This window comes from Lathyrus oleraceus, chromosome 3, assembly GCF_024323335.1.
Source record: "Lathyrus oleraceus cultivar Zhongwan6 chromosome 3, CAAS_Psat_ZW6_1.0, whole genome shotgun sequence".
Classification (NCBI taxonomy): Eukaryota; Viridiplantae; Streptophyta; class Magnoliopsida; order Fabales; family Fabaceae; genus Lathyrus; species Lathyrus oleraceus.
The window spans coordinates 198,840,120-198,866,910 of record NC_066581.1 but is presented as its reverse complement, the minus strand read 5'-3'; the positions used below and the strand labels follow the sequence as shown (position 1 = coordinate 198,866,910).

The 26,791-nt window shown below is 34.9% G+C and overlaps 2 protein-coding genes and 1 pseudogene across 2 annotated transcripts; all 3 read right to left on the bottom strand.

Annotated features, from left to right (window-relative positions):
* Positions 1 to 686: 686 nt before the first annotated feature.
* On the bottom strand, positions 687 to 2,509 carry LOC127126258 (soyasapogenol B glucuronide galactosyltransferase). Its single transcript, XM_051055148.1, has one exon. It carries the CDS (start codon positions 2,346 to 2,348, stop codon positions 861 to 863), a length of 1,488 nt encoding a protein of 495 aa, XP_050911105.1. The 5' UTR covers positions 2,349 to 2,509; the 3' UTR covers positions 687 to 860.
* Positions 2,510 to 6,136: 3,627 nt separating this feature from the next.
* LOC127130404 (OVARIAN TUMOR DOMAIN-containing deubiquitinating enzyme 4-like) lies at positions 6,137 to 7,524 on the bottom strand (annotated as a pseudogene).
* Positions 7,525 to 24,352: 16,828 nt separating this feature from the next.
* Positions 24,353 to 26,457, bottom strand: LOC127126257 (probable pectinesterase 8). Its single transcript, XM_051055147.1, has 5 exons — positions 25,852 to 26,457; positions 25,581 to 25,752; positions 25,246 to 25,452; positions 24,838 to 25,097; positions 24,353 to 24,747 (listed from the first exon to the last, which is right to left on the bottom strand). Exons 1-5 carry the CDS (start codon positions 26,211 to 26,213, stop codon positions 24,600 to 24,602), a joined length of 1,149 nt encoding a protein of 382 aa, XP_050911104.1. The 5' UTR covers positions 26,214 to 26,457; the 3' UTR covers positions 24,353 to 24,599.
* Positions 26,458 to 26,791: the final 334 nt, after the last annotated feature.

The following is a 26,791-nucleotide window of genomic DNA, read 5'->3' as shown; positions in this document are numbered from 1 at the left end:
AGGTGGTTGAGCATGTAGAGATAAGACCTGTAAATTCGGTTGTAAGAGGAGTAGATCATATGGAGAGGAGTCAAACAACTAGAGGTAGAGGAATACCTAGAAAAACTATAATACAAACTATTAAGATATACCTCAAGATTAACGAATCAGATAGGATATTGGTCTTAGATAAAATATTATGGAGGAATTTGATACATTGTAGTCAACCTCATTTATTAGGATAATGCTGGGTTGTTTTTGTTGTATATTTTATTGTTTTCATTTTATTAAAAAAATAATCTCACAAAATTTATTTCACTATGTAAATTCGGACATATCAATTCAAACAAATTTTTAATCTCATTAATTTTGTAACATTAATTTTTCTAAATACAAGTCAAATTACTATATTCAAATAAAATACACTTTTAAATAAGTTAACATTTCAACAAGACTTTAAAAAAAATTAAACCAAAACCTAAAAATAAACCTAAGTAAGGTCTAAGTCTGGATGCTGAATTTGTTAAGTTTAAAGTTACACTCCACAATATGAATCAAAGAGCAATGTGAAACATAACTTGGTTTTAGTTTCATTGCTTTAACCAATGATAACATCAGATATATAATTTACTTAAAAATACAATAAAAATTGAGTAAATATTGTTCATCAAGAAGTTAAATAATGAGTGTTATTTTAAATATTCATATAATGCAAATTATTTAGTAAAATTGAAATCTTATGCCAACCAGTGACACATCACACAAGTAATAATACATGAGAATTATTTGCTTCAAAATCAAAAAACTTAGTAAAATCACACTGTCTGCAATTTCTAGAGCAATAACATAAAATCAATGTCAACATCAATTAATGCTCCAATTCAATTATCTAATCTTCTTTTTTCAAGTTCTCTAGCAATCTTTACTGATTTCAGTTCATCAATCAACTGAAGCAAGTTGTTGTAAGAATGTCCACCTTCCTCTATACTCCTCTTGGCAGCATCACCAAGCTTTCTTGCTCTCGTCCTCATTTCCTTACTCTCTTCACCAATTCCCATCAAAATCTCAACAACCTTTGCAATCTCTTCCCTTCTCACCACTACATCTTCAGCAATGCTAAGCCAAAACGTATTCACTTTTGATCCTACCGAAACTCCAATTTTCAAAACTTCAACAAGCAACTTCTCATTGAAAAATTGCTCAGCAAACATTGGCCATGTGATCATTGGCAAACCAACACTCAAGCTTTCCAGAATTGAGTTCCAACCACAGTGAGTCAATATCCCTCCTGTTGCATGGTGATCCAATATCAGAAGCTGTGGTGCCCAGTTCCATATGATATAGCCCTTTTTGCTTTCTTTCATCCTTTCCTCAAAACCTTGTAGAAAACCTTCATCTTCCTTTTTATCATTTTCTCTAACAACCCAAATGAAATTATGACTTGAACTTTCAAGTCCATAAGCTATTTCCACAATCTGTTCATGAGAAAGCCTAGTAAGGCTTCCAAAACTTACATACAAAACAGACTCATTTGACTTAGTATTAAGCCAATTTAACAATTCTCCCTCTTTTCCAGTCTCTCCTCTATTGGCTTGTTTTTCATCATCTTTGTTAATCCATGTTGAAACTGGCCCTACACTCCAAGATTTGATTCCTATTGTAGTTTGACTAAGTTTCTCATATTCACTTTCAAGTTCATGAAAAGTATTGTATAATGTTCCATAGCTTCTTTTCTCAGATTCAAAAACCTGTTCAAATAAGGCTGTGGTAGCATTCTTTTCCCTTACAAAATCAGCCAGCTGCAGCGGCGTCATATTAACGGTATCAGGCAAACCGGGAATTGTAAATTTGTGTGTATCAGAAACCAAATTCTCATGAGGTGTATACTTTCTGATAAAATGAGTTGCACAATTGGAGAAATAGCTAGAGCTGTAATAGTGAATCCTTGGAACACCTAGTTTTGCAGCTGCTTCCACAGTCCAGGCATACATCATATCAGTGACTACACAATCTGGTTGAAGATCTTGAAACAGAATCTCAATTGGATCTTGGAGCATTGATATTCCATGGCTGATTTTACCAAACATTTCAATGGAAGTGCCATCTTTGATGTTTTCAACACCATCAGGGAGACCAACTTGAAGTGAAGGGAACTGAATAAGCTGAGTTTTGATGGAGTATCCTGAACTGAAGTCACTGTCTATGGATTTTTGGAAGGTTGAAGCATTGGCATGTGTGGTGATGATGGTAACATTAACACCATGTTTAGCAAATAGCCTTGCTGTGTCAATCATGGGATTCATATGGCCAGGAGTTGGAAATGGAAGAAAAATTACGTCCAGTTGGTTATGGGATTGGTGAGATTCCATTGTTTCTTTGAAATCTTTGAAATGGATATGTGGTTATGTTACTTGGGCAGTTGATATTGTTTTATGTGGCTGAGAGAGTGTTTTACAATCATTTGACTTATGAGACAAGACAACCACTCCTCTCAAATTTGTTTACCACCAATTTGGCTCTTTAATCCCATTATACCATCCTAGGCAAATAAATTCTCGATATCTTTAGTTAAGCACATGACATGAATCATTAATCATTTTGTTGGGGTTTTATGATATTGTGCCACATAATAAGAATTACTCATGAAATGGAATGACTAATCCTATATTTGTATTATAGACTATGTAGGTGTAACTATAAGGTGGAATGGCTAGATGTTCTTAGTAAAAAAGTGAATAATAATAATAATATCTTGTGGTCCTCAAAATGAAAGTAGTCATGTTTAATCTCTTATTTCTCCCCTTTTGATATCTAATGGATTACATGAATTAGATTGTTATAATATTTCCACGGCTACACAACTACTATACCCAATCCCTTGGTGTATAGCTCATTAATTATCACTCGGAGTCTCTTATCCCTATTCAACTAGCGTAAGTGAAATTAGACGATGCACAGAACATTAATTCAACTGCCGCTACTCGGGGTCTCCTATCCATATTCAACTAGCGCAAGTACAATAATTTTCCTAGTTCAAACATAGAGACTAATGGTCATTATTTCCTATGTGTCCAAGATCAGATTAAAAGAGTATTTCACATAAAAAAATTAAGAAAAATAAGCAATTGAATAGAAATATAACTCCAATTATTCATGCAATGACAAATTAAATATATGCTCCAACATGTTTAAAATAAGTTCATCAAACAAAACCTAAGTTAGAGATGTTTAGCAACTCATAACGATGATGTCTTTGCTTTTCTATTGCGCGCGCGATGTGGCACATGATTATTCTAGTAGATGCACATTTTTTCTCCCTTTTTCCATCTAATTTTCATAAAGTCCTCATTTCTTCATACTTAATCATTTTCGCATCTTTCTTTGGTATTTATTCTTCATTTTTGCTCCTCTATAACTTGTTTTGATTCGTTTCTTTGACCGAAAATATGAAATGACAGAGTGTCATCACTTACAACAAGAAAAGTACAATTCCAAATTCTAATCTCGGAATTAACCTCGTTACAATATTTTACTCCCTTAAAGAGTAAGTTAGAAGAATTTTGACATTTTTTAATAAACCTTAAATTATAAGTCATTTATATATCAATCCTAAAATAAACACACACATTTGTCATTCAATAATAAGATCAAAATAGAAGAATTACTGCGTATGTCTAAATGCCAAAATGTCAAATACAAAATGTCATAATATCAAAATATACATAGTAAAAGACAACTATTGCATATATTTGATGCTCATGTTACTCATTTACCTTCTATACTGCAAATCTTGTCATGTCTCTACTAAGATGGCCTCTAGAATGTCTATCTGAGGAGTGACTTCCGCAAACTCTCCCCTAGCCAAGGTCTCTCTCCGAACAACCATAATACAATGACATATAGGAAACACATCAACGTCATGGTCCACCCTTATGTGCTCCTCCTTTAAGATCTTTTGATAAGTTATCCTTAAGGGATCTCTTTTTACATATTTTGTCGTGTAAAGATGTGTGACTATATAAAATCATTGGATGTAATCGTATATCATACTACATGGACGAGGAGCCCGCACATGACGTATATCCTCTAAGATTATATGATCATAGTACGCTGCAAAAATCTCATCAACATCCCTACGGAGGATAGTGGCACGAGCAAAAATAGTGGGGTCTTTGAGTATATCCTGCATATATCTAAACTACCACATGACTCACTCAGATAGATGCGGGTACATAAGTCAAGACCCACAGGCCAGCCAGCCTGAGTACACGGTTATCACCTCCAAGGGGTGGCCTCAGAGTGATATGCATACGACATAAAGAAAATATCATGTTGCATGATGCAGTCAAGAGCAACTCAGAACGAAATTGTCGTTTGATTCCCTCTAAATGGATTGATTGAGCATGCACGTGGCAAAACCTTAAATTAGTCTTCCATATATGCCTAGTCGGTGAAACGTGAAAAAAATACTATTGTATTTTTGCTGGAAAATGGTTCAGATGAAATGTTAGTAACGGTTTAACGGAATTAATATGAAATTAACATCAATAAAGGTGAAATTTTTTTTACCGTAAATAGACAATGATTTTCTGTCAATTATCAAGTTTTTCATAAACTACCCTTAAGTAACTTGAAATAGAGGTACCCCAAACAAGACACTCATCTATTTATACACGAACCATCTCCAAGTTAATGAAATATCTATGGTATATAAGATCAACATATATCACACTGTTGTCTACAAATATGGATCTGTTGGCCAAAATTTAGAGGTATAACCTCGGCACATGCTTTTTGTTATTTTGCAAATCTATCTCCTGCGGTACACATTATAATTCTAGTTATAGTTATGTTATGATACACATTATGATGTAGGATTTGTTTGCTACAGTTTTTTTTTTTTTTAAAATATACTTTTTTGATTAATCACTTTTAAAAATCACTTTTGAAATTCCTATCTATCTATTATATGGAAACTATCTTATGTTTCTGAGCATAGAGAAGGTAAAAAGGGCTTAAAATTACCTTGCATCTCATCTTTATCTACAAAATCAAACCAATCTCATAATTTCTGCACAATCAAGAGCCAAATCTCAAGATTAGTACAAAAGTCATAATATTAGGGTTTTCAAAATTTGGGATTTCTGCACAATTAATTCAAAATTGAGGATTTTTGCCACCAAATATTAATTATACACCGACAGACTCCGAAACAGTTAGTGGCTCACAAATTCATATCAATGACCCACTCATAACAATTTAACATTCCATATATACCACAAACACTAACTAACCATGGTGTTGCATGGGAGAGGCGAAGTGGAAACTATCGTTCCTGCCACTTGACTCGCTACCTCTTGTGCCTAAAATCAATGCAATGTTAAATGCTACCTTTTGAATTATATTCTTTTTACTTGTTAATGACGTATAATAAGAAAATTTGTTTTCATAGATTTTTCAAGGATAATATAATATGATTCAACAAAGGGATGGACGAAGTATACTGCATATTCAGTTTAATACAACTTGTAATTCACAATTGAAAAATGAAGAGTGTGTACCGATTCCAAAAGTTGTCTGATAACATGAGGCTGGGGAGGGGATACAGACATCTTTGGAATGAATCAGAGACAAAAGCTTCATTGATTGTATCGTCTTCACCTCCTGGATTTGAGAGAAAATCCTGAAAAACAAATAAATGATCACAATTTTTTTCTTCAACTTTCTTATAAGTCCACCAGACATCGGAGAGAGCTTGAATTCGAGGCTCGAAAGCATTGACCGAGTCAACCGGACGGAAGAAGTCGTTAACTATCCAAAAACCTGATCAAAACCATGGTCATTTTCAAGCAATAACCATTCAGTGTTTCACCTATTATTATGTGTTATAACTTATGAGTGGGGAAACTCACCGTTCGGTTTTTTCCTTTCTTTTAATAAACTCATCAGCAACCTGACAAATAGTATAGAGAAAAATCAAGAGGATGGACCTAGCAAAAAACCGACTACAAATAGTTTGATTTATAAGTTATTGAAAGAATAATAAGCAATGGGTAAGAAAGCAATCATCAGTGAATATAAACGTGGAATTGTAGCTAATAATGTGCCTTCATTTCTTCTGCTTTGAGCTTTTCTATTTAGTTTTTTTCATGCCTGCCTAACCAGGAAGGGGGTTTATAGAATCAGAACAAGTAACTGACCGGAACATGCATCTTCCATATCCAGGTATTCCTGTTCAGTAGGGTAAATTTTATAAACAATGCAATCAACAAATACATATAAATGCCTAAGTTCTTTTTTAGGTCAATTTGTACAAGTTAATGTACAATTAAATATTTACATAGACTATAACTCAGTTTGATAAGTCACATTTGCGAATTTATAATTTATAGTTTATAAACTCATATGACAATTTAGATCAGTTTGATAACAGTCTATTTATCATGAGTTTATAATTTATTTTACTAGCTTATAGCTTATTTTTCAAATATTATTTCAAATAGCGTTTTAACTTATATCTTATCATCTTCTCTTTTATTTTTATCCTTATTATTTTAACAAAAATCTTATTTTATCCTTTATAATTTATTTTAATTTAAAATAAAATAAATATGTATTAAATGTCTTTTATGTCATTTTATATTTATAAGATAGTTGAACCGTTAACTTTATGGAACACTTCAATTAGTTTATCGGTCATCAACCATCAACCATTAGGCATCAGTCATCAACCATCAACCATAAATTAGCTTATCAATCAATTATTATTTTTACTAAATAGAACTTATAGTGTGTCTTTGTTCTTGTGAAGTTATGAACATATTTGTGCGGTGATTCTGAAGCTTGGATTTATAGTTTCTTAAAATCGCAGTATAAAGACATTGGGATGCGATATTTACGAACTGGGCATAGAACCAAAAAATTGTGTATGTATCAAAATACTATTAGCAAAATGTGCAGCTCACCAATTACAGAATAGTCGGCGTGAACTTTCTTCCCGTGTGCGAGTTTAACATTTGACTCGTCGCAGTCATCATTCCTATTCTCATTTCCATAATCAGTCTCAGCATGTGCAGGCCCAGAACTTAAATTACACACAAATAATCCAAAAGTAAAGCCAACTGATGCACAACCACGTGGCCAAGTTATTCGGTCGACATTGCAGTTAACTTTGGAAATCATTTTTCATTTAGGAACCGACATTCTCATACTCATACTTTGGCATGACAATGAAACATCGATATGTCTCTTCCCAGATACTACAGAACTAAAGACTTGAGTATTTCCGCCTTGCTTGGAGAAACATGATCCAAGGTAACCTCCTATGAGTGTTTGACCCATAATCGTTGAACAAGACAGTTTTCTGCAAATAGAAAGAGAAACATAATTTGTCTCCGACTTCCCAGAATAAAAACTAGAAGAAAATTAACAGGATGTTCCTCTGGTCTGAAGACAACAAATGTTATTGCTCATCATAAGCCAAGTACGACCTTTTACGATAATAACATTTATGGATGATTGACTAACAGGAAAGCAAACACTCATGTTTACATCCATTGAATAAATGATCACGTCCTTGTTGATCACTACTTACTTATTCACTGTATCAAAAACTTGTATCCTCCAATCGAATGGTATCCTATTAGAATCATTTGACTCGACTTATCATCAAGTTTTCTTCTCAACTTATCATGAATATGTCTATATGTTATAAATCCAAATACATTCAGATGACTCAAGCTAGGTTTGACACCAAACCAACATTCTTCTAGTGTGACTCCTTCTAGCTTCTTCGTCGAACATTTGTTCAAGATGTATGTTGCATTCGACACAACTTCTCCCTATAATTTTTTGGGTAGATGCTTGCCTTTCAACATACTTCTCACCATATTCATAATGGTTCTATTCTTCCTTTTGGCAGTTCCATTTTGTTGTGGAGTGTAGGGTGACACCACCTCATGCACAAGCCTTCTTTCTCAGATAATGTGTTATAGTCTTTAGAAACACATTCTCCACCACCATCAATCGTTGGAATCTTGAGCTTTCGACCATTTTGTCTTTCAACCATAGATTTAAAATTGGCAAATAGCTATGTCACTTCACTTTTCTTCTTGATCAGGTAAGTCCATAGTTTTTGACTGAAATCATCTATGAATGTGACAAAGTATATTTTACCTCCAATCGAATCCACATGGATATGACCACATACATTAAAGTATATGATTTCAAGACTTACATTCGACTTGCTTTCTGCATCCTTGCTAAAGTTGTTCTTGTGCTATTTTTCCTGCACACATTCCTCACACACTTCATTTGGAATGTCAATTTCTGGTAACTGTGAAAGCATATTTCTTATTTTAAGATCTATGATGTCTTTGAAATTGAGATGGCCAAGTCTATAGTGCCATATCCATTCATCCATTATAGTTGCAGTTGTAAGACACTTATGTTCACTCACATTAAGTTCAATAATGAAGGTTCTATTTTGAGACATATGAGCCTCTAAGATTAAACTTCCACTTGAGTCGAGAACTCTCATAATCTTAACTTCAATAGACACTTTATAGTTATCTTCGACTAACTGTCGTATGTTGAGCAAATTACTTTTCATGTCTGGTATCTATAATACATTAGAAATTACTGACATCTTACCATCTTCCCTCATAATCAGAACATCACCAATACCTTCAACTGCTAGAGTATTGTCATTTGCAAATTTTACCATGTTCTTCATTGAGGGTTTTATGATGACAAACCAATCTTTCATACCAGTCATGTGTAATGAGCATATTGAGTCCAAGTACCATTGGTCATGAAATCTTTCTTCATCTCTGGTTGTGACCAACATCAACATCTCTTCTTGATTTTTATGTTTTTCAGGATAATCACTGAAATAGTGACCATACTTTTGACAATTGAAACAATGAATGTGACTTTTGTCAGATTTTCGACCATCTCCTCTTCCTCTACTAGCAGCACCACCTCTTTGGTTACCTTGGTATGAGGGCATTCTCTGGTTCAACACATTTCTTTCTTGCTGGTTTCCTCTACCAGTCGAATTGTTGTAGCCTCTTCTACCTTTGTTGTCGAACCACTTCCATTTGCCTTTATTTTCTCTTGATGATTGCGCCTGCAAAGCCATATCACCTTTTAACTTGCTTGCAACACTTTTAGTCATTCTTTGTTCATGAGATTCAAGTGTCCCTTGAAGCTATTCGTTTGTCAATGTTGACAAATCTTTCGATTATTCTATGGCTACTACCACATGGTAAAACTTTGGAGCAAATGACCTCAAGATCTTTGCAATAACTGATCTTGATGTCAACACTTCTCCACATACCTTAATTTGATTCACTAGCTTTGTAACCCTGGTGAAAAAGTCAATTATACTTTCACTTTCTTCCATCTGAAGCAATTCATACATTCTTTTGTGAGTTTCTAACCTCACATCTTTCACATTCTCAACACCTCCAAATGATTTATCTAGAATTTCTCATGCTTCTTTGGTTGATTCAACATCACTGACCTTTTCAAAATTATTTGCATTAACGCATTGATGAATCATAAAATGAGCTTTATAATATTTCTTATTCAATTCTTTTCGTGCAACATTTTCTTCATCCGTCTTGTTTGCTGCAAGCGACATCACTCCCTCCTTCATAAGATCCCAAAGATCTTGATAGGAAAAAACAATATTTATCTGCTTACACCAATTCTCATAATTTTGATTCTTCAGAATTGGGAGACTCTCCGAAAAATGCTCGTTCAGATGACTCATCATGTTATGCTTTCCAAGAATCACACAACAAGTGCTCTAGATATCAGATGTTGGAATTTTTCCAAATTCCCGCTCAAGAACTTCACCAAACCTATGGAGAATTCCGAACCAAATCTTGATGAACAAGAATCAATCTTTCTGGTTGATTACTCCTCTTGTTCTTCACTCTTCACTCGAGTGAATCAACCACACATTGGTTGCAAGATTCGCTACATAGTGATAATGAAAGAAGAAAATAAAATTGAATTAGGGAATAAATGAAATTAGGGTTTTAATGAGACAAGGAAGAAGAAGAACTTGTAAAATCTGTAGAGTTTCTTTATGCTATTTATTTCTATGCAATTGCATATATGTGATACAATCAATAATAGGGTATCACCCTATTTATATATTGAGATTGCTTGCACTCCAAGCAATCTCTAACAAACTAACTAACTCATCTTAAAGCATAAAATAAAGCTAAGTCAAACGAATATGTCAAAGACACACTTCTTTCAACATTTCAATATTTCTTTGCCTTTGTCGAGCAAGTTGCTTCGACACAAGGAATTTCAATTCAACAAAATGCAGAATCCACTAACGGAATGGTGTGCATCTAGATAGTTTACCCCAATCATAATCAATGAACCTCTTTAATTGTAATAGGGAACATTAGGAGAAGAAACTTCCTTAGGTTTGAGACAATTTGAGGTAGCGCGGGACTCGAATGACAACATCAAAATGGAGGTGTGATAGGTTGGTAATATGTTGGCTCAACTGTTAGACAACATAGGAAATGTCCGACATAGTGTTAAAAAGGTAAATGAGTTAACCAACTAGTCTTCGATACGAAGTTGGGTATGATAAGGGGTTTCCCTCAATTAGCTTCAAACATATGTCTCTAGCCATTGGAGTTATGGGAGGCTTGCCCCAAGCAAAACTATATTTGAGAGAATTTAAAGGACATACTTTCTTTGAAAAATATGGATGCCTTTGTTGTATCGTTTTATTTCAAGGCCTGGGAAGAACATGATTGTGCATAGGTTTTTAATGTTGAAATGATGGTGCAGTGTACTCTTTATGCTTTGTATGGTGTCCATGTTATTGCTTGCGATAATGAGATTATCAACATAACTAGTAAAATACTCGTTCTTACGCACATATACCGATATAGTACGCACATTTGTTTTCAAAATGTAATAAAAAAGAAATGAAAGAAAGACAAAATTGTCGTTTTTGTTGTTGTTTAATAAAGTATATTGTTTTATTTATTTTTGACATTCTATCTTATTTAATTTAGGTAATCTTAATTATTTGAACTTTATTTTAGTTATTATATTCTATTATTTTAATTTTTGTTTGAATTCGTTTAACTTTTTTTTATTGTTATTTTTTAATTTGGTCAAATTATTCTTAAATAAAGGTTGAAATGAAGTGTAGAACTATATATGTATTATCGATATTGTTGTATTAACTTTGTAATAGATTTTTGAAATATTTATTTTATTAAATTATGAATGTATGATTACGTGTGATATATCTATGAAATTTAGTTTCATAGTATTGGTTTATTTAATAAATGGTTCAACCGTATGTTTAATCGGTTGAACCAATTAAACCTTAAACCGCAAGTTTTACCGGTTCAATCTCCGATCCGATTTTTAAAACATTGGTTTAAATAACCATTATGTTAATATTTGGTTGGGTTTTCATTATGTGGAGTCATATGGGCATATGTTTATATAAAGTATTTAATTAAATTCCAAAAAAATTGACCTCGTCACATCATTATTTACATGTACAAAACTTCATGAATGTTGGAATAGAAAAATACATTGATCATTGTAGAACAATTTTTGTTGTCTGTTTGTTAGAAAGTAACGTTGGAACAGTTCTACTAATAATACACTAATTATGAAAATAATGAAACTCTATTTTCAAAGCAGCAAACAAACTTGACATTGACAAAAAGTTTGTAAGATCAGTCACAAAGATTTTTTGGGAAACCAATTTTAGAATTGGTGGCAAGGAACTCTCCATTTCATTTCTACAATTTTTTTTTAAAATAATCAATTTTTTCAAAAATAATTCTAAAATAACAATTTTTTTAATTTTTTTCTCCAAAATAATCATATTTAAAAGAGAATGCACCAGAGACATTGGCGCATCCCTTAAGGATCAAGAGGAGACACCAACGACATGTGTGTCTGCATTGGTAGCCTAATGAGAAGGCGTCAATGCCCTTGGCGCCTGCATTGAGCCTCATGAGGAGGCGCTAATGTCTTTGACGCCTGCATGATAATTGTGGTGTATTGTTAGGGACCAATTAGTACTACTTTTTATACCATTTTATTGGTCCCTTTTACCAAGTTTCGATGTAATTACACACTTTTATCCTCACTATTTTGTATAAATGCAATTAGGTTTAATTTATTTTATTTTGAATAGTTATTTCACATTTTTTGTTAGTTGTGTAGAATTGTGGATAAGAAAGACCTTGGATTGCAACACTACATTTTGGAAGAAGCTTGCCAAACAAGGAAGCTGGAGAAGCAACAGTTCGCGCCGCGAACTTCCTTCGCGCCGCGAAGGCTGCGAATCCAGCAAGCTGACTGAGGGTCAAAAGTGCTGTTGTGCAGGAAAAGTTAATTGCCATTTTGATGTCTGCCTGGGAATTGCTTTTCTGCTTTAGATGACAATGTCCAATTAGGGAAATGTCAACCTTTTTTGTTAGAGACAAAATACATTAACCTAGGGATTGAAATATTCATTCATTATCATTCAGACATTGTTCTTGAGAGCTTTTGTAAGAGAGAAAAAGAGAGTTTTTCTGCTTGGAACTTTCTGCTTTGTAACAATGATGATGAGGAGCTAAACTCCCTTTTGTCAAGATTGGAGGTAGTAGCTATTCTCATTTGTTTATGTATTCACTTTGATTTATACATTTGATAAAGATTGTTGATGTATTGAATACTGTTTTTGCTCTACTTTGAAAACCAGATTTGAGTAGTTGTCGAGAGAGATTACTTGAGTTTAGACATAAAACAGATTTTCAAATAGTGAATAAGTTGTAGAGATAGATTTATTCATTACTCTTCTTTGGTATTAAACGTTAAAGATTGCTATATTGATAGTTAGGTGGAGAGATCGTCTAAGGATCAATATAGTGATTATCACGATATCATTTAGACATAAATGACTTTGAGAGGATACTTGAACATCATCAATAATCTTGAATCTATTTATTTATCATAAGGAATCATAAACATTTGAAATAGTGAACTCCAATCTTGTCAAGCTTTTATATTTGACTAAAACCATTTTATAGTTTTTGTTAACATTCACTCACAAAATATTTTTCCAAACAAAACAACCCTGTTACTTTCTAAACTTATAACATTTGAATTATAGAACGGCGGTAATATCAACCAATCTCTGTGGATACGATACAAAAATATTTGCCGAAGAAATACTTCTCAACAAATTGGCGCCGTTGCCGGGGATTGGTGTCGATATTACAAGCATTGCAATAATTCTTTGTTTTAAGTTGTGTTACATTTATTACTATCCCTCTTTTGTTTCACTTGGTTTGTTAGTTTTGTAGATTCTAGTGCATGCGAGGAAAAGCAACCGAGGAGCAACTTCAATTCGATCCTGAAATCGAAAGAACACTTCGGAAGCTCAATAGCAAAACGCGAAGAAGAAGGAAACTAGCCGAAGAGAGGAACCGGAGAGAAGAAGCATCTACTTCCGCACTTGTCCCGATCGAAGAAGTGGTTGTAGAGGCTTGTGAAGGAAACATGGCGGAGGATAATCGTACCGAAATGTCCGCTAATAGTCCAAGAAGGAATGCTCAATTTGCCCGTGGAGGAAGAAATACGGAGATGAAGACCAGAATCCTCCAACTTCTCTATGCAAATCCATTCACCGGAATGGATCATGAAGATCCGTATACCCATCTCATCAAATTCTATGAGATTGCGGGTTCTACGGGAATAGACGAAGCGGGTGAAGAAACATTATTCAAGAGGATGTTCCCACACTCCTTAGTGGGAAAGGCAAAAGAGTGGTACCTTGATCAAGAATCAAGAGTGATGACGGATTGGAATTTGTTAGAAGAAAAGTTCTTAGAAAGATACTTCCCTCAATCCCGATTCATGGAAGCCAAAACGGCTATTGCGGTATTCACTCAAGGAGGCAACGAGTCTCTAAATGAAGCTTGGGAAAGATTCAAATCAATGTTGAGGAAATGTAAGGGACATGGTTTTGATGAGCTCACTCAAATCCATATTTTTTTAAATGGTCTCCAATCAACTCATAAGACACTTCTGGACGCCACCGCGGGTGGGTCGCTTATATCAAAAACTGCGGAAGAAGCTAAAGTCATTATTGAACGGATGGCCCTCAATGATCATCAAGGTCAACATGATCGTAGCCCTTCACAACGTAAGCCTGGAGTTCTTGAGTTGAATACCAATGATGCCATCCTTGCTCAAAACAAGCTACTCTCTCAACAAGTGGAGCTTCTTACTCAACAAATGGCCAAGCTTCCACAGCAAATAAAAGAGATTCAAGGGTTTCAAGTTCAACATCAGGTAGCATGTTGCGAATTATGTCAAGGGGATCACCCTACTGGTTTTTGTCCTCCACCTCAAGAAGAAGTGAGTTATGTGAACAATCAAAATCAGGGCTATCAAAGACAACAGCCTAACAATCAAGGCTACCAACCAAGAAACAATCAAGGCTATCAACCGTCAAGGTTCAACAATCAGAATTTTCAGCAGCAAAGTCCTTACCAACATCCAAACTCTCAAGGACAACAGTCGCAAGGGGGAAATTCCAAGCTAGAAGACACTCTTCAACAATTCATGCAAGCTTCCATGGCAAATCAGAAGAGTAACGAAGCAGCAATTAAGAATCTGGAAAATCAAGTAGGCCAACTCGCGAAGCAACTGTCGGAGCAAAATGCAGGGCCGTCTTTCTCTGCTAACACTCAACCGAATCCCAAGGAGCACTGCAAAGCAATTGTCACAAGGAGTGGTAAAGAGTTGGTAAGTGAAAAAGATGAAGAAATTGTAGAAGAGAACATCACTGATGGGATGCTGGAAGAAAAAGACATAGTTGGTGAAAGGGAAAATGCTTCTGGAAATGCTCAGTTCGCGCCGCGAACCATCTTCGCGTCGCGAAAAGAGCAGGTTTTGCCAAATGATCAGCAGACTGACTTAGAGGGGAAGAAGGATACTGAATCAAAGAAGAAGAAGAAATTTGAGAAAGGGGTGATCATCATTCCAAACCAACATCTACCCTACCCACATGCTCCATCAAGGAAGGACAATGCTAGGCATTATGCACGGTTCATGGACATCTTCAAGCAACTCCAAATCAACATTCCATTTGCTGATGCATTAGAACAAATGCCACGGTATGCTAAATTTATGAAGGACATTCTTACCAAGAAAAGGCGACACATGGAAGATGAGACCATATTTCTTGATGCACGGTGTAGCGTCATCATCCAGAAGACTCTACCAAGGAAGGAGTCCGACCCGGGCCGGGTTGTTCTACCGGTAACCATTGGAAGCACATACGTTGGAAATGGGTTGATTGACTTGGGTTCTAGTATAAATTTAATCCCCCTCTCCATTGTAAAAAGATTGGGGAACGTTGAGATTAAATCGACGAGAATGACTCTGCAACTGGCCGACAAGTCCACCACCTCACCATACGGAATTGCTCAAGACATGCTTGTGAAGGTGGACAAATTTTTGTTTCCAGTGGATTTTGTAATAGTAGAGATGGATGAGGACCGTGATGTACCCCTAATTCTTGGAAGACCTTTTATGAAAACAGCTCGGATGATGGTCGACATAGATGATGGGCTAATGAAGGTACGAGTGCAAGATGAAGAGGTGACTTTTAATCTTTTCGAAGCTATGAAGCATCCAACCGATAAGCATGACTCTTTCCGAATCGATGCAATTGAAGAGGAAGTAGTGGAGGTCGCGAACCAAATTCATATCTCTAATCCTCTAGAAAGATCCCTTATCGGAGCATACAACGTGTTAACCGACAATGAGGAACGAGAGATTGAAGCAATATTGCATGAGCTAGAATCTTGTGGTGAGCTGGCCTATCAAGAAGAATTAAAGGAAGATTTGGATACAAAGAAGAAAACGGAAAAGCAAAAGTTAGAGTTGAAAATGCTTCCGTCGCACTTGAAGTATGTGTTTCTTGGAAACGAGTGTACTAAACCCGTGATTATAAGCAACACATTGTCCATGCAAGAGGAAGACAAGTTGATTCAAGTATTGAAAAAGAACCAAGGTGCGATAGGGTGGGTGTTATCCGATTTGAAGGGTATTAGTCCGGCCTATTGCATGCACAAGATCATGATGGAGGAAAATTTCAAACCAGTTGCGCAACCTCAGAGGCGTCTGAACCCATCAATGAAAGAGGTGGTCCGGAAAGAAGTTGTCAAACTTCTAGAAGCCGGAATGATTTATCCTATATCTGATAGTGCATGGGTGAGTCCGGTACAAGTGGTCCCCAAGAAAGGCGGAATGACGGTGATTAAAAATGATAAAAATGAGTTGATTCCGACGAGAACAGTGACAGGGTGGAGAATGTGTATCGACTATAGAAGGTTGAACCAAGCCACAAGGAAAGATCATTTCCCACTACCCTTCATGGATCAAATGTTGGAGAGGCTCGCCGACAAAAATTTCTACTGTTTCTTGGACGGATATTCGGGGTATAATCAAATTTCAGTAAACCCGGCAGATCATGAGAAAACAGCTTTTACGTGTCCTTTTGGCATCTTTGCCTACCGAAGAATGCCTTTCGGATTATGTAATGCACCGACCACATTTCAACGGTGTATGCAAGCTATATTTTCAGACTTGATAGAAGAATGCATTGAGGTGTTCATGGACGATTTTTCTGTTTATGGATCATCTTTTGAAATGTGCTTAAAGCACCTTGATGTAGTTCTGGGGAGATGCGTGGAGACCAACCTAGTGCTCAACTGGGAAAAATGCAATTTTATGGTCACTGAGGGGATAGTACTTGGTCACAAGATTTCTTCTGAAGGGTTAGAGGTGGACAAGGCCAAGGTGGAGGTTATTGAGAAATTGCCACCTCCAACTAACATTAAAGGGATAAGAAGCTTTCTAGGACATGCCGGTTTCTACCGGAGATTCATACAAGATTTTTCAAAGATCGCAAAGCCATTGAGCAATTTGCTCAACAAAGGTACGCCTTTTCTTTTTGATGAGTCATGTCTTAAAGCCTTCTTAGATTTGAAATAAAAGTTGGTCACCGCACCAATAATCGTAGCACCAAACTGGAACCTTGATTTTGAACTCATGTGTGATGCTAGCGATTATGCAGTTGGTGCGGTGTTAGGACAAAGAAGCGATAAAGTTTTCCATGCCATACACTATGCTAGTAAAGTGTTGAATGACGCACAAGTTAATTATGCAACAACTGAAAAGGAATTACTAGCCATAGTATATGCATTGGAAAAATTTAGAGCTTACTTGATTGGTTCAAAAGTTGTAATCTACACTGACCACTCGGCAATAAAATATCTGCCTACCAAGCCGGATTCAAAACAAAGGATTATTCGTTGGATCCTTTTATTACAAGAGTTTGATTTAGAGATTCGGGATAAAAAAGGTTCCGAGAACTTGGTGGCAGATCATTTGTCTCGTTTGGTCAATGTAGAAATTACAAACAAAGAAGAAGAGGTGAGAGAAGAATTTCCAGACGAAAAACTCTATGCAATTCAAGTGAGGCCTTGGTTTGCTGATTTTGCTAACTACAAAGCAACTGGTTTAACACCGGAAGACCTCACTTGCAATCAAAGAAGGAAATTCTTAGCTGATTCAAAATATTATGTCTGGGATGACCCTTATCTGTTTAAAGTAGGAGCAGACAATATTTTGAGAAGGTGTGTGACCATTGAGGAGTCAAGAGACATTCTTTGGCACTGTCACAACTCTCCGTATGGAGGTCACTATAGTGGTTTGAGAACAGCCACTAAAGTACTCCAATCGGGTTTTTATTGGCCATCTTTATTCAAAGATGCGGACGAACATGCGAAGAGTTGTGATGCATGCCAACGGAGTGGAGGAATAGGAAAACAGGATGAAATGCCTCTAACCAACATGCTCGAAGTGGAAGTTTTTGATTGTTGGGGTATTGATTTCGTTGGCCCATTCCCCTCCTCTTTCTCCAATGAGTACATACTAGTAGCTGTCGATTATGTTTCGAAGTGGGTGGAAGCAATTGCCTCACCTAAGGCCGATGCCAAAACTGTGATTAAATTTTTAAAGAAGAACATATTTTCACGTTTTGGTGTACCTAGAGTGTTGGTAAGTGATGGAGGCTCACACTTTTGCAATACACCCTTAGAAAAAGTTCTGCAACATTATGGTGTAAAGCACAAGGTGACCACTCCCTACCACCCACAAGCGAACGGTCAAACTGAGGTTTCAAACCGAGAAGTCAAACGGATCCTTGAGAAAACAGTATCGAATTCAAGAAAAGATTGGTCCTTAAAACTTGATGAAGCTTTGTGGGCGTACCGTACTGCCTACAAAGCACCTATTGGGCTGACTCCGTTTCAAATGGTGTATGGAAAGACTTGTCATCTTCCAGTGGAAATGGAGCATAGAGCATTATGGGCTCTAAAGTTCTTGAACTTCGACTCCACTCTAGCTGGAGAAAGAAGGAAAGGTCAACTCCATGAATTGGAGGAACTAAGGAACGATGCATACCATTCCAATAAGCTGTACAAGGAAAAGATCAAAGCATACCATGATGGAAAGGTCCGCCATAAGGAGTTTCATGTTGGACAGATGGTACTGCTCTTTAACTCAAGGTTGAAGTTGTTTCCGGGTAAGTTGAAGTTAAAATGGTCAGGACCATTTGTTGTCAAGGAAGTACGGAATTATGGAGCCATTGTGATAGAGGACCCAAAGTTAAGCTTTAAACAACCGAGAAATGATCGCAAAGAGAGAAGCATAGGACACTTCGAGTGGTGATGATAAGAATTAGTGTCGGCATTTCAAGGTACACTTTATCGCTTTCTAGACTTAACATGAGTAGTTTGATGGTGTGTGCAAATTTTAATTCATAATTTCATTGAAGTATATGTCAGTTTTGAATCAAAATAGGACTTAACCATTTGTGAGGAGACTTTCCATTGTACACGAAAAAGCGGGAAACCGAGCATTATTTTAACTCATTCTTATCATGCTAAATCATGCATCAATCTATTTTTGTGTGAAAATTTTGAAAATGATAGAGGCATTGTTTGTGAGAAAAACCACTTGACCAAAAAGTTTGAATCAACTAACCTTGTGAGGAATAATCCTTAGTTAACCCCCTTTGAGCTTATTCTAGGATTCATTTGATTGATCATTGTAAAATCAATTGAAAATTGTGGAATAAATGAATCCTAATTTCCTTCGTATCAGTTGAAACCTCAAACCGAGTTGTTTGAAAATTTTTGCCTTTTGCTTATGTCTAAGTAGGGAGCATTATTGAATAAATTTGGGTTTGGAATCTAAAGTTGGGGAGAGTAAAGTGAAAGGTTGATTAGAAACTTGGAAAAGTGAATTTCTATGAAAGGGTAAATATATAAAAAGAAACAAGAAAAAGAAATCACCCTTGAAACCATAGAGCAAAAAAAAAAAATGCTCATGGTTGTGTGGAGTTGAAAAGAGAAGGAAAAAGAAAAAGGTAGGGATCAAAGAAAGGGAAATTGTGTAGAGTGAATCTTTGGGAATGCTCCCTTAGGATAGGCAATTTGGTTGAATTCTCTTAATCATATCCTTTCTTGTAACCTAAGCCACATTACAACCTTTGAAAGACCTCTTGATTCTCATTTTTCACATAATTTGGTATTTGTTGTGATAACCGCATGATTTGAGTTGTTGTTGATTTAATTGCTTGGATGAGTGAAAGTAACCCTTCATGTTATTCATCATTATCATGATGTGTGTGTAAACTTGATTCAGTTTTGACATATATGGCTTTGAATTCCTTGAAAGGATTTTTGCACCTTACCATTTCCTTATTCATGTTTTGTCTAGAATTGAGATAGGTGAATTGAGAAGAGGCCAAACACTTTTGAACCATTTGAATGTCCTTGATAAATTCTTGTTTAAATCTTTTGTATCATGACTTTGGTTGTAAGGGTGGAAACTTTTGTTTAGGGACAAACAAAATGCTAAGTTGGGGAGAGTTGTTAGGGACCAATTAGTACTACTTTTTATACCATTTTATTGGTCCCTTTTACCAAGTTTCGATGTAATTACACACTTTTATCCTCACTATTTTGTATAAATGCAATTAGGTTTAATTTATTTTGTTTTGAATAGTTATTTCACATTTTTTGTTAGTTGTGTAGAATTGTGGATAAGAAAGACCTTGGATTGCAACACTACATTTTGGAAGAAGCTTGCCAAACAAGGAAGCTGGAGAAGCAACAGTTCGCGCCGCGAACTTCCTTCGCGCCGCGAAGGCTGCGAATCCAGCAAGCTGACTGAGGGTCAAAAGTGCTGTTGTGCAGGAAAAGTTAATTGCCATTTTGATGTCTGCCTGGGAATTACTTTTCTGCTTTAGATGACAATGTCCAATTAGGGAAATGTCAACCTTTTTTGTTAGAGACAAAATACATTAACCTAGGGATTGAAATATTCATTCATTATCATTCAGACATTGTTCTTGAGAGCTTTTGTAAGAGAGAAAAAGAGAGTTTTTCTGCTTGGAACTTTCTGCTTTGTAACAATGATGATGAGGAGCTAAACTCCCTTTTGTCAAGATTGGAGGTAGTAGCTATTCTCATTTGTTTATGTATTCACTTTGATTTATACATTTGATAAAGATTGTTGATGTATTGAATACTGTTTTTGCTCTACTTTGAAAACCAGATTTGAGTAGTTGTCGAGAGAGATTACTTGAGTTTAGACATAAAACAGATTTTCAAATAGTGAATAAGTTGTAGAGATAGATTTATTCATTACTCTTCTTTGGTATTAAACGTTAAAGATTGCTATATTGATAGTTAGGTGGAGAGATCGTCTAAGGATCAATATAGTGATTATCACGATATCATTTAGACATAAATGACTTTGAGAGGATACTTGAACATCATCAATAATCTTGAATCTATTTATTTATCATAAGGAATCATAAACATTTGAAATAGTGAACTCCAATCTTGTCAAGCTTTTATATTTGACTAAAACCATTTCATAGTTTTTGTTAACATTCACTCACAAAATATTTTTCCAAACAAAACAACCCTGTTACTTTCTAAACTTATAACATTTGAATTATAGAACGGCGGTAATATCAACCAATCTCTGTGGATACGATACAAAAATATTTGCCGAAGAAATACTTCTCAACATGTATGCGCCAATTCATCTGACGCATACACCCTTGTATTTTTTTTATTTATCAAATAATAAAAAGTAATATAATTTTTTTTATTCATGATATAGTAAATGTTACATAGGATTAACAAAAATTTAATGACCGGTCCGATCAAAACGTCCCCCTGTTCCACATCCAGGTGCGTTAGTTTGTTTCCGAGATCTCCCACATGTTTCCTGAGGTGTTTGGGGTCTTTGTGTGCTGACCTGATCGAATGATTGCTTGTGTGAAGGTCTGACGGAAGTTCCAACGGTATTTGACAGATGTGTCATCATTTGTTCCAAATATCCGGAGGGGCTCTGGCCAACGACGCTTCCGTAATGGAGTTCCGTGCCCATGTCATCGTAGTTAGGTCGATGGGATTGGGTGGATTGTGGACGGTATAGTTTCCCAAATTGGAACATTGAATCGTTTTGGAAACGAAGCAATGGTTCTTAGGGCGTACTATAGTTAAACAATGGTTGTGTGTTTTGGTGATGAGATGTTTGAGTGATCATTGGTGGGGGGCTACGATGAAGTGACTCTTATGAATCATCTGGGCTATAAACGGTTGTGGTTGAAGCGTATGATTATTGGTGGGTAGGGTTTGATTCTTGGTTTTATGGTTGAGTGGGTGGCATGAATGGGTTACGGCGTTGGGTGTTTGGTTGTTGGGTGGATGGCATGAATGAGTTGCAAAGTTGGGTGTTTGGTTGTTGTGTGTATGTGGTAGGTTGATGTTGTGAGGATGGTTGTTGGGTTTGGATGGTTTGACATTAGTGTTGGGCAGGGACTTGTTGTTGGTGGTACGATGACAAAGCTAGTTGGCGTGGATCCATCAAACAGCACCTGGATTCGAACCGAAATGGATACGACGAACAAAATGGTTAGATTATGCAGTTCATGCCGTCAGCCAGGTCACAATTGTACTATCTATCCTAGTGTTGGAATGAGCACAACCAGATAAATTCAAATGTACCTCTGTTGCAATATATGAAAAACTAACTTTATTTCATATTATAAGCTTGTGAGCAAATATCATTACATAAACAACAACACAAACAATTAAAACAACTACAATACAATAACTAGGCGATTACAACCATCAAAACAATTTTGAACATGTACTGCATCATCCTACGAACGTCTCGGTCATTCTTAATATCCACTCATTCACGCACTTCTCCATTTTGATTGAACGTGGACACAAGCCATTGTATTCTTTTAATCCTTTCACCATATCCAATTTCTCCATCTAACCAACTGTTCAACGTCCGATTAAGACGTTTAAACAAATCTATATTCCAGAGTCGAATCTTTATCGGAGACGTAATGGCGAAAAATATTAAATCGGCATTTCACTTGTGAATGTATTCAGACATGGTTAAAACACAAAAACTTGAAGGAGAGTGAAGTTGAATGAAAGAAAATATGATAGTAGGGGAAGATTTTGTGTGAAAAATATTGCATCCAAGGCAAGGTATTTATAGAGAGGAGATATAAAATGCATGCGACAAGAGGCTAGGCGCCTAACATGTCAACACATGCAGACGCCAGAGGCATTGACGCCTCCTCTTGAGGCCCAATGTAGGCGCCAAGGGCATTGACGTCTCCTCAAGAGGTTACCAATGCAGACGCCCATGTCATTGGCGCCTCCTCTTGATCCTTAAGGGATGCGCCGGTTCATCTGGCGCATCCTTTTTTAAATGTGGTTATTTTGAAAAAAAAATTTAAATTTTTGTTATTATTTTTGAAAAAGTTGGTTATTTTAAAAAAAAATCTCATTTATACAATATAAAATAAATAACATATCAAAAAGGTTAATATCTAAAAGGAATGATAAAATCATTTTAGAAAATTCAATATAAAATAAAAATTAATATCTAAAAGGAATGATAAAATATGACAATTTTTTTTTTACCTAAATAATCCACTTTTTAAAATAAATATCCAAATTAACTCACTTTTACATATATTTTCCAAACTAATCCATTTTTTTTAAATTAACACAAAGGAGACATCAACTCAATTGACCATCAACTCAATTGGCAATAATGTACAACACATAACGGAATACGTCAATTTAATTGACGACAATGTCAAACACAATTATGTGTTTGTATATTGTCGCCAATTAGATTGACATTTCCTCTTATATGTTGTAGAGTGTCGTCAATTGAATTGATGTCTCCTTTATATTGAGATTTTTTTATTTAAAAATGAGTTAGTTTAGAAAATACCTAAAAAATTGAGTTAATTTGGATATTTCTTAAAAAAAAAAAATCTTTGAGTTATTTTATCCCAGTTTACATAACTTGTTGCATTGCCCAAAATATCTAAAGTATATCAAATAATGCATCACAACTTAAGAGATTACAAATTGAAAAGAAATAATAAAAAAGTATCACATTATCATTCTGAAAACAATACACTTGATTCTCCTAGATTTTCTTCTTCCTCGTAACAATATTCTTCTTCCTCTTTTGATCTGCAACTGTTGTCTTCTTCTCCTCGTTTCCTATTGAATAGGATCATTTTAATAGGAATGATGTTTTTCCATTTAGCTAATCAATGACAAATCAAAATAAATATTACATCTAATAAAATTTAAAAATAAATTAAATATTTCACATTATCTCCTTAATCATAATCATGACTATGGGTGGATATGTATATGAGTTAAAGTTCAAATTGTATGAGATACTAACTTTATCATTACAAATTTCCCTTTTTTGATTTTTTTTAGAATATAACCAAATATTAATATTTGATGGATTTTTTTTTCTTATTTTATAGAAAAATGGATTATAAAATATATAAAAGTTCAATTCGATACTGCATGACATTTGTATAAAACAATCTGAACTAAAATGCCATGATTATAAAATATATGTCTTCTTAAATAAACAAAACACATACGATTAAATATAAAAAATAAGATACTTAACTTACGTTCTTGATATATAGAAAAATTTAATACCCCATAAGCTTAAGGGTATATTGTTTGTACTTTAAGATTAAGCAAAATAAGATTATATGACTACAGGTTGTCATGGAAAAGGAGAGCTCTAGTAACATTTAAGAGGTGTTTGTGTTTCCTCTCAACTATGGAGTTTTGTTGTTGTATTTCAACACAACTCCTTTAATGAATAATACATAGAGATGCATTGTTTTGATTTGCAAAGAAAATTGAGTGAAAAAGCAATTAATGAAATTCTTAATATGAGGAACCAGAAATTCAGTTCCATTTTTATTTGTATATCATACTTGATTGACTTCTCTTATACCTAAAATATAATCAAACAAGATGCAATTTAAAATTATGCTTCTCTCTGATTAATAATGTATACAACTTTTACACATTAAAAAAATGAAAATGGAAAAGAAGTTAGCAATGATCAAGGAGAGTATGATGATTAGCTCAACAGTTTTATTCCTAAGTTTCCAACCATAGATCACCATCAATAAAACTTGTATTGAGGAATGGAAAAGCTTGTGTATCATTCAATCTCTGTACATAAGGGGCCCTGCTATTCACATTAGCCCCTGGCCCAGAGCAGTTATACTCTCCATAAAATATAGTCCTGCATTATATATATTCACATTATTACAAAACTAATTTTCAATGAATGTCTTTGAAATATTTATATCTTATTATTTTACTTTGTACTTACTGGTCTCTTGTAGGGTCATTGAAGTCATTCCAACCTTCAGGGGCAATAATGTCAGACATAACTGTGAATGCAAAAATGACACGAGAATATGGCCTCCATGCCCTACCTAACCATATTCTACCATTGCCTCCTATTGTACTGTTCACAAATACATATCCTGTGTTTTCATCTCCTGAAACTCTACCATGAGCAGTAATTGCACCGTTTATGTTCTTTTGTCCTGGAGGCACTGGATTTGCTATAGAAACTAGTTGACAATTCTGTACATATACCAAATATAGCATCATTTTCATTAGTGCTGGTATTGTCACTTTTAGTCTACGAATCACGGACACAGACATCAGACATATTTTTTCCGAGGTGTCAGAAATGACAGTGGCATAATATATAGGAAATGGACATGTATACCTCATAGAGTGACCTTGCATTGCCAAAGATGAAATCAATGGATCCTTGTATATAGCAATCTTTGAAGTAATGACGACCCTTATCATCATGAAGGGTGTCTTGAGCTCCAAAGAATCCGCAGCCTCGGAATTCGGCTTGATCTCCTGATATCCTCATGGCTACTGCTTGTGCTCCTTCAGCCCCAGGAGCTGGCATTGGTGCTAAATTCTTTTTCATTTAGTTAAACCAAATTATTTGTTAGTGTATTGTGACATGATTTTTTTTTATCTTATTTCAATATTGAGCAATTATATCATTTAGACATATGTAAATGAAAAAAAACTATTGATGATCACCATGAAGCTTATGTTCTTAGCAATGAAGTTGGAGGCAAAAACTTGTACAGAACCACTATAGAATGTGCCATTAGCAGATTTTGCTGTATCATTCCATGCAATTGCAGTTGAAGTGTAGCTTTGTCCTTGAAATGTAATGTTTGGTTTGGTTTTTGGAACCATGACTTTCTCACTGAGAAATATAAAATATATCATGAATATGATTCATGATGATGCAGATATAATATTATTACTATAAAATGAAACAAAACATATACTACAAAAAGCTTACTAGTAGAAGCCACTGTTTATCCATATTATGGTTCTTTTTAAGGTGAAATCAGGAACTGCATTAACAGCTTGTTGTACTGTTGTGAAATTACAACACCCTTTTCGATCAACACAAAGATAAGAAGTTGTATTGGTGTTTGGAGGTGGAATTCCTGGTGGAAAATCATCGCAAATAGATTCATCATTTCTGGTGTCAGGGTGTTTTCTGTGTGGCCTATGATGATGGTGGTCTCTTCCAAAGTAAATAGATGATGGAGACAAAGTTGTGAAAAACTGTGGATTTGGATTGATGAGATACAAAGATGCAAAAATTGCAGCAATGGGAACCAAAAGAGATAACAAATTATTGCTTTTGAGACTCATTTTCTGATTTTAGAATGCAAAAGGGAAGTGTGAAATATTAAGATATCAGAATAAGAATATATATGTGTATAAAAGATATGTTAAAGTTGGAGTTGAAGGGAAAGGTTTAATGACATGTCTTGCAAACTACTCTTTCTATTCTTAGGGAAATTTATGAACTTCACCAAACTTGAAAGTTTGCAAGAGATTTGATAGTATTCTTTGTCAAGTTAACAAGCTTAATGCTTTCTCCATCAATCTGCATTGAATTTAGAGAGAGATGAGTGAAATTCTCTTAATTGTATACATAATATCAATGGTTGTTTAACAATAATTAAGCTTGGTTAAGAATTGTAAGGCTCACATGATGAAACTCTTCACTTTCATATAGATTTTATTCTTAAGCAAGAATCTGATTCATTTGTTTAAGATCTCAGAATCTCTTAGAAAATCTCTTATTCTCTTATAACATGTTTCTTGAGTTTTTTTATTTTTTATTTTAAAAGGATTAAATATGTTTTTAGTTTTTAATTTTTTTTTTCTTTAAACAATAATCTTCCTAATATTTTCGATCCACATTTTTATCCGTCACTTTAACT